Consider the following 8719-nt stretch of genomic DNA (forward strand, 5'->3'; position numbering starts at 1 on the left):
ACAGTTGGCAACGCACCAGAGCAGTGCACTGTCCAGCACTCATGGCAAGCACTTGTTCCAGAGGGTTCTTGCCTCCCATGAGCACTGGATAGTGTTACGTAACCGCTGCACTCACCCCCTTTGGCCTAAAGACCAAATGTCAGGTTAACACAACCTTGTCTAGAGCATGGCACACATTACTCTGCGAGACATCTGGTCTTGTTAACTGTTCAAACATTCAGATACACTGTAGGGCTGTGGTTGAACTTATTTGTATAAAGCTATCACGGCTTGAAAGGAAAGCTTGTATTTTATGTAATCTCAAAACAATCCTTAAAAAAAGATGTAATATAGGCAGCAACATAAATGTAGTAGAGGAGCACACTTCACTTTGTGTCATTTTATGGCACTCAAACCATCAAACCATGATGAGTGGCGGTGCAAAACGCATACCAGAAAAGGAGGTGCTGGCAACCAATGAAACACTTGCAGGAGGAGAGAGGGACCTGAGGAAGGCCGACAGGCCGAAACACAGTGTCACATTAAAACTTGTTTATGCAACTCGGGAGTGTGCAGCACTTCTCTCCTCCTGCAAATGACTCTTATCAAACCATATCAACACCTGCTGTGTGAGGGAAGATAGTGGTGTGCATTGGCACTGCCCTCACGATTCGATTCGATTACGATTTGGGAGGTAGCGATTCGATTCAATTCGATCCGATTCAATTCTACAATGCATTGCAATGCATTACATTTCTACTGAAAACAAAGCAAATGTTTCATCAGTCATGATGAGGCAATACAAGCTCCTGAAATATCCACGGAAGTAATTGAAACTTAAAAAAAAATGCCGTATTGATTCTGGAACTTGCCGCATTGAATTGAATTGTCCATGCCCCGCATTGCATTGCCAAATTGATTATTGTTGACACCACTAGAAGCCAAGCTCTGCTGCATTAGCCATTTGAAGCCATGATGCCACCGCTCTCTTTACCAAGAGGTTCAGCATGTGACATTGGGACAAAAAGTCAAAGTGACCCAAATTAAATGTCACACAAACAATTTATATCAGTTCCCAACCTTTTTTGGCATGGGACCCCATTTTGACATGGAACATTTCTGGGGACTCACACATTTTTTCACGACAAAATAACAATAATGATAGTTTAAAAAAAAAAAACATGACTGAGCTACATAAGTTGTAAGGTATTAAAACCTATAGATAGTTATGGCAGTCTAAGATTGTATATGGTGTTTCAAAGAGAATGTTGAATAGTTATGTTATATTTATTAATTAGTAATATTTATCAGTATACTTTTTTCACACTTTCAGACATTTCAGGCGACCCCATTTGAATTCCAGGCGACCCCAAATGGTGTCCCGACCCCAGTGTTAAAAAACACTGATGAATATCTTCACGTTACACTATATCTTCTTTTTCAGTGATGACTTAAATACAATTTCTTTTACAAGAGTAAATACACATCTTCCCATGTTTTATCTCGTCACTCCCTTTCCCTTACAAACAAGTTTGTGTAAAACTTCATAGATTATGGGTACAGGGGCACAGTAGAAGTAACAAAAAACATTTAATACACACATTCAGTGCTGCTGACAGGTTTGGCCGGGCCTGGGACAAAATAATCTGAAAGGGCCCCCCTGCATAATAGATGCAATGCAATGAGGAACCAATTCTAGGTCCCATGTCGTCCTGGGCCCGGGACAACTATCCCCTTTGTCCTCTTCTGTCGGCACCCCTGTACACATTCATCCTCTATTCATTTTCTACCAGTCCCAAAAAGCAACTGGTGCTTGGTTTTGTGAGATACCAACCTCTTACAGCATGCAAGAGCATACTGATTGATTATACACTCCATGTTATTAACTGTTAATATCAAATCAAAACAAACTGCAGAAATCTACACACGTAGCAATCCAGATATGTACATTTCAGTCTTTTTATGAACTTGAACAACAATCAAAATAAATATAATTTAATAAAGCAATAACACTAAAAGCTGTACAAAGCATTATTCAGACACTGTTGGTGTTGCTCCAAAACACACAGAGCCTTTGGACCTCTTGAAACAGTAACCTTTTTTTTTCTTTCTATTTTGTTGTTGGTGGGGGGGGGGCGGGGGGTGCAGCAATTTGTCAAGCTACAAAATTTTTCAAACTCGTCTCTTCTGCTAAAGTCCTCCGCGGCAGTACAGGTATTGGCCTGAAAAATACTGACCTGAAAAGTAGTCAGCCAATAGGGTGACAGGGGGTGGGTTTTGAAATACTGTCACTCATCCACTCACGCATAAAATAGAATCCGGGGCCTCTAGGTAGTGGCTGGAATTGACAAAGGGCAGCCATGGCTTTGGGCAAGCAACTGTGCTGTGGCATCGGCTTGGTGGTGGTGTTGGGTTGGCTGGGCTCTGTGCACAGTGCTGTACCGTATCAAAAGCCAAACCAAAGAAACCAATTCCCATGGTCACCACCGCAAGGCATCCAGTCTGAAGGTATATCGTCCTCTTTGACAAAGAACAGACCTCAACAGCAGACTCAGAGGCAACCAAAACAACAACAACAAGAGCAACATAACAAAGGCGGTGGCGGAACACCAGAGCAGGACGTATGCGAAGTAGCTCGTCAAAATAGAGTAACATGTGGTCCAGATGGAACGACTGAGGCCCAGTGTCAGGAAATGGGCTGCTGCTTTTTAGAGGGCGAGTGCTTCTATGGCAACACTGGTAAGTTTAAGACCTCTCCTCTTGTTTTAAATGTTAATGTAACTCACATTTTGACTTTGGGCTGCACTTATTTTCTAGAACTTATTCTTCTTGTTTTTATTCACCAACAGTAACTCTGCACTGCACCAGAGATGCTATAATCGTCATTGTGGTCTCCAAGGCTGTCACTGTACCATACTTGAATTTGGAGAGCATTGGCAATGTAGGCGGGGACCCCAATCCTGCTTGCGCGCCAGTGGACTCCAATGATGCATTCATCATATACCAGTATGGTGCAACTGAATGTGGTACCAGAGTGGGGGTGGGTTTACTTTAATGATATTTCTATAAACCTAATAACATTCTTTAGTTACTTATTCAACAATAACAATAAAAAAGTAAAAAATAATAATAATGAAAATAAAAAATCATTCATGATGATTACAATAATGTTGTAGGCGCTGTGTAACTGCTACAGGAATTTATATTAATTCATTTTAAAAAATGATGTGCTTGCAGACAGGGGGCGGTTATTTGATCTATGAAAACAGGATGTCCTCTGGCTATTTAATAGACGAAGGACCCTTAGGCAGCATCACCAGAGACACTCGTTTTGAGTAAGTGTGCAAGACATACATATTTGTAAACTATTGTATCATTTCCCCCCCTAATGTCTGTAATCATGATCTTACAGGGTTGAAATCCAGTGTCGGTACAGTGGCGAAGAGGTGCAGGCAGTGGTTGTCAGATTGCTATCTCAGCCACCACCTGAGTCTCCAATTGTACCTGGACCTTTTGAGGTGGAAATGAGGATTGCAAGTGGCGAATGTACCACAAAGGGATGTAATAATCCAGGTGCAATTAATCCCGCATTTCTCATCAATATTATGTTGTTTAAGTGTTATAGAACCAGTTGACCTAAATAGCTCAATAGGTTCTAAAATACTTAAGCAACACATATTTCGTTCCCTACAGATGACGTGGCATACACATCATACTACGAGAGTGGTGACTACCCAGTCTATAGAGAGCTGAAGGAGAACGTCTACGTTGAAGTGCGCTTCCTGAATAGGAATGATCCAAACATTGTTCTGTCTTTGGGTCGCTGCTGGGCAACAACCACTCCTGATCCCGAAAGCGTGCCGCAGTGGGACATTCTGGTGAATGGGTAAGGATGCTTTGGGATAAGTTGAGCAGTGTTGCCAGATGTGTTTTATCCCATCCCGCCCAAAAGGTGCTCAAAAACTGCCAAGAGGCGTTACATTCCGCCCAATTTCAACAAATTGCATCGATTTCTATGGGTGTTTTTACCCGCAGACGGCCATCCCAAGCAGCCCAATTGGGCTTGTGGACGCCCAATCTGGCAACACTGCCGTTGAGATCCACCTGGTCCTCAGGAGCAGGCACGTAACCAAATGCTAAAGTCAACTGATCATCCTGTAACTCTCGCTCTCTCACCTGCAGCTGTCCATACACAGGAGATAGTCATTTGACCACCTTGATTCCATCCACAAATGTTGACTTCCCTAGCCACTACAGACGCTTCATGCTGAAAATGTTCACCTTTTTGGACCCACAATCATTCGTTCCAATGCAAGAAACGGTAACGTATGATTTCAGTGAGGAGGCATATTCATTCTAAAGGATATTTAAAAATGTGTGTCTTCATTCTGTATCTTTTGCCATTCCCAGGTGTTCCTCCACTGTGAGGTTTCTGTGTGCCAAGCTGGAAATGATTGTGAGCCAACATGCTCAGCTAATGGTAAGTATTTCTTTATGTAACCCGACCAAGTGCCACTAGGGGTACTTCACAGGACAAGGTATTTAATGATATGAATAAATAAAGGGAGGACGCTGATGCAAAAAATACATATTGTTTTATTAAATTGCTGTTGGGTCACCTCATGTGAAATCAGATGTGGGACCCAACCAACCCGGATTTTCATACAACTGGGTGTGCCTGTTTAGTGGCAATGGTAGAACCTCAGAGCTGAATTTGCATGAATATGGCATTAATATTAAGGGAGAAACGGACTGAGAAAGATTTAATTAAGAGGGTAGGACACTATCCATTCATCCTTTATTATGTTTGAAAGCTCTTTTCTGGCTCAACAAATAGTACAAACACCATGTAACAGAATTATTCGAGTATGAATTATGAGATATTAAAATATTAGAAGTTGAATGTCAAAAAAAGCTATATTTCAAAACAGTTGCAGCGCTGTTTGGACTGGAGGGATACTGAGACAAATGATGGCCATGCTCCTGGAAGAGTTCTTGGTAAAGGCTGCGGATGGAGTTCAACCTGAACAGTCTTCTTCTGTCACTTGGTAATAGGGTCAAGGGAGTCTTTCACTACGAGTACTTCAATCTTCGGTAGCACTCTACCCTCCTTTTCTTGAACGACTACAATTGAGGAAGCATAGGGGCTGCAACTGGGTATAGTTACACCCTCGTCCAGCAACTCTTGAATGTGAGCTTTAACGACAGCAAATGGTCATCCCCAGCAGACCTGGGACAGACCTCTTCTGTTGCTTGGTAATAGGGTCGAGGGAGTCTTTCACTACAAGTACTCCAGTCTTCGGTAGCACTCTACCCGGGACCTCCAGGTCCAGCTCCAGGTAGCCCAGGTATGGAATGGCCAGTCCATTAACCGCTTTGAGCAATCACATGGTCACATCACTTCTTTCCTTCGTGGCTGTAGGCATGGATGGAAAGACCTCTTTGTTACTGTAGTCGCCATCGAGCCACTATCACTGTGTAGTCCTTCCCCCAAAACGTGGTCTATGATGGGGCATTTTCCAATAAGCTGTGAAGTCGATGGAGCTGACTGTTCCACTGAGCCCAGCAAAAGCCCTCCCGCCCGGTGCTTGGCTCCCAGCGCTGGTGGGAACTAGTTTGCCTGTGGCCTGACACTACTGGCTACATCCCCATCCTGCCCCCCACTGGTCGATGCACTATGAGGCACTGGCCCTGGCTCAACTGCTGGAAGGCGCAACGGCATAGTTAGGCTATGTGCCCTGCGTTGTTACAACGCAGACGGATGGATGCTCCATCTGCCGTATAACGAGGTTGGGTCGCTGGCTGAATGGATGCTGAGCGGGACTAAGCTCAGTACGCGGTCCCCACTGACTCATCAAGCTGCCTCTGATGATTATGTAAGCCTTCTTTGAGTTCAGTGAGCTCGTATGTGGGTCCAACAGTGATGGCGTTAGTGTCTGCCTTATTGAAGTAACATGAGTATGTACAAGTTTCCTGCTGCCGGCGGTGATAAAACTGGTGGTAGAGCAAGTTAAAGGAGAAGTCCAGTTTTTTTAACATTAAGGCCATTTTCTGGGTGGTCTGCAATGTTTTAGAGTCCCCCTCACCGTTTATTTCATGTTTGCTGCAGTCTCTGTTATTTGGCTGATTTGGATTTGATCTCAACCAGCTTTAGAATGGCCGTCTATGAGCACCTGCAACTCTGTTCTTAAAATCACCTTAAACATTTGTTTTCGAAAGTCTACAGCTCACAAAGTGGTTAAGGGTGTTCACTAGCAGTCCCAAACAAGTTTCAAGGCGAAATATGGCTTCTGTCATTTTTTATTTGCCATTTTGTGAAAGAAAGTGAAAGTGAAAGTGAAACTTAATTTACAAATTGCTACATAAAACACACATAAAACACGACAGATGCCATATTTCGCTACAAAAATTCTTAAGGAACACCAGTGAATACTGCTGAACACTTGGTGAGTTGCATATTCTTGAAAACAAATGTTAAAGGTGATTTTAAGAACGGAGTTGCAGGTGCCCATAGACGGCCATTCTAAAGCTGGTTGAGATGAAATCCAAATCAGCCAAATAACAGAGACTGCAGCAAACATGAAATAAACGGCGAGGGGGACTCTAAAACATTCCAGACCACTCAGAAAATGGCCTTAATGTTCAAAAAAACTGGACTTCTCCTTTAAGAGATTTTGAATGACAGACATTGTCTTTTAAAATAGCAAATATTTTATGAGGGTCCTTTCTATCAGCTGATGGACTGAATTTTACTGCCCTCTTAGCTTCCCCACCCAACAAATCATACACAAACAAAGCACAAACTTTGTACATACACAAACAAAGCCTTTTCTAACGCAGGACCTGGAGAGACATACTTCTTCAATTCAGTCCTCTACTGAAATGATGTCCACTGATCTCTTGCCCGAAAACCTGGGACACTTGCGCTTCCGTGGCACACACACTAATCTGACCTGATGCAGTGGTTACAGACTCCCCTCCGTCCCGAGAGGATTGGCTACCTCGAAGTCGCTCATTGTCAGCCTGCAGCTGTTTCACCAAGTCTGTGAGGGCCTTCAACTGAGCCTCCTGCCTTTCAGGTTCTGACATGCTGGAGAGAGACCTGGAGTGCTTGAGTAGCCTACCATGGATGAAGTGCTTGAGTATGAGAGTTGGGGTGCTCGAGAGCGATGAGTAGTAAGGGCACCCTAAATGCAACCACTGTTTTTTTCCTACTCTACTATGGCTCATTCTAACCACCTTCAGAAGATAAGAGAAATATAAGGAAATACTGAGAAGAGAGAAAAAACTAAGAACAGAACCTCCAACCCTGCTCGCAGCACCAAAATGTAACCCCACCAAGGGCCACTAGGAGAACTTCACAGGTCAAGGTATTCAATGATATGAATGAATAAAAGGAAGCGGCTGATGTGCATTAAATTGCAGTTCAAGGAAGAGAAGGAAAATGGAGAGTTACTGTATTTACTGACACTTGACCGGAAAAAATAAAAGAAAACAACGTTTTTAAAAAAGGTAAAGCGGTGTTCTCTTCCATTTCACTGTAACCCCAAACTGTGGGACAGACAGCGTCAGAAACATCAGCGCATTTGTGCGATAAACTAATAAATAGTAAATAATAGCAGCAAAGATACTGCAGTCTACTTACTTAATAGTCTGTAACCACGTGGATGGAATGAGGTTGCCTCACTGCCAGCAGCTAAACTGTATAAGTGCTTCTCTCACAGTGTTTGCCGTGTGAGTGTGGTTTGAAAGAGCAAAGTATGTGATGGAGCTACTGAGTAACGTCATGTCAAGTGACAACTGCCAACCTATCAAGACCTACTTAACTTTTAGCACACTCATCACTCTTACAAATAGTGTATGGTCATAATAAGTACAACTCTAACCGATGTGTTTTGTTTTACAGCAGGGCCTCCTGCTGGCGGTAACACTGGCGGTGACTCGAGCCCAAGCTGGGGTGGAAGTGACTCGAGCCCAAGCTGGGGTGGAAGTGGGTCGAGCCCTAGCTGGGGGGGAAGTGGGCAGCAGAATCAGCAGAATCAGCAGAATCAAAGGCAAGGGACTACCGTTACATCTCAAGGGATTCACTACCGTCCATAAATCTCAGAACACAGTCAACTTCCTGAGCTCAAAGGCATCCATCAGAGAGCTGGCGACTGTGGTTTATTGAATTCCACTGTTTGGAAAGTGATCATAAAAATCTTGAATTCAATAAAAGCTTCACATTATGCAAAAAAATATCTCTTTTGGCTCTGTCACATAAATGTAAGGTGCATCAATGTTCCAGCAATAAAATAATAACACACTTACAGTCTTTGCCTATTGCTTGCACACAATTTGCAAAAATGGGCTCATAGAGTCAAAACTTTACACACAATTCCTTAAAACAAAACACTTTGAGATACACTATTCACCTAAATGTTCAAATGCAAATGCTGCCATCAAAACTACATTGCTATAAAAACCTAACAGTCTTTTGTCAAAACCTCACATTCTAGTCAAAAAAGGTTTTTTGTCAAAACCTCACAATTATAGTCAACATAGCAAACTTTATGGTCTGCTTGGTTGTATGTTGACGGTGATGCGACCATTTAACCAAGTATGATCACCAAATGCAGAAAAGATGGAGAGAAAAGACTGTAACCTTCTTTAAGTATGGACTCTGCCATTTGTTGGGGGGTATGGGGGTATTTCTCCATGAAATACTATACAGTATGTCACATAAGTGAGTACACCCCTC

At 42.9% G+C, this 8719-nt stretch overlaps 1 protein-coding gene across 1 annotated transcript; it reads left to right on the forward strand.

Annotated features, from left to right (window-relative positions):
* The first annotated feature begins 2315 nt into the window (after positions 1-2315).
* On the forward strand, positions 2316-8216 carry LOC134465151 (zona pellucida sperm-binding protein 4-like). The gene is made up of 8 exons (XM_063218648.1): positions 2316-2718; positions 2829-3019; positions 3217-3314; positions 3392-3552; positions 3673-3865; positions 4162-4300; positions 4390-4459; positions 7886-8216. Exons 1-8 carry the CDS (start codon positions 2340-2342, stop codon positions 8077-8079), a joined length of 1425 nt encoding a protein of 474 aa, XP_063074718.1. The 5' UTR covers positions 2316-2339; the 3' UTR covers positions 8080-8216.
* Positions 8217-8719: the final 503 nt, after the last annotated feature.

This window comes from Engraulis encrasicolus, chromosome 16, assembly GCF_034702125.1.
Source record: "Engraulis encrasicolus isolate BLACKSEA-1 chromosome 16, IST_EnEncr_1.0, whole genome shotgun sequence".
In the NCBI taxonomy this organism is placed as follows: Eukaryota; Metazoa; Chordata; class Actinopteri; order Clupeiformes; family Engraulidae; genus Engraulis; species Engraulis encrasicolus.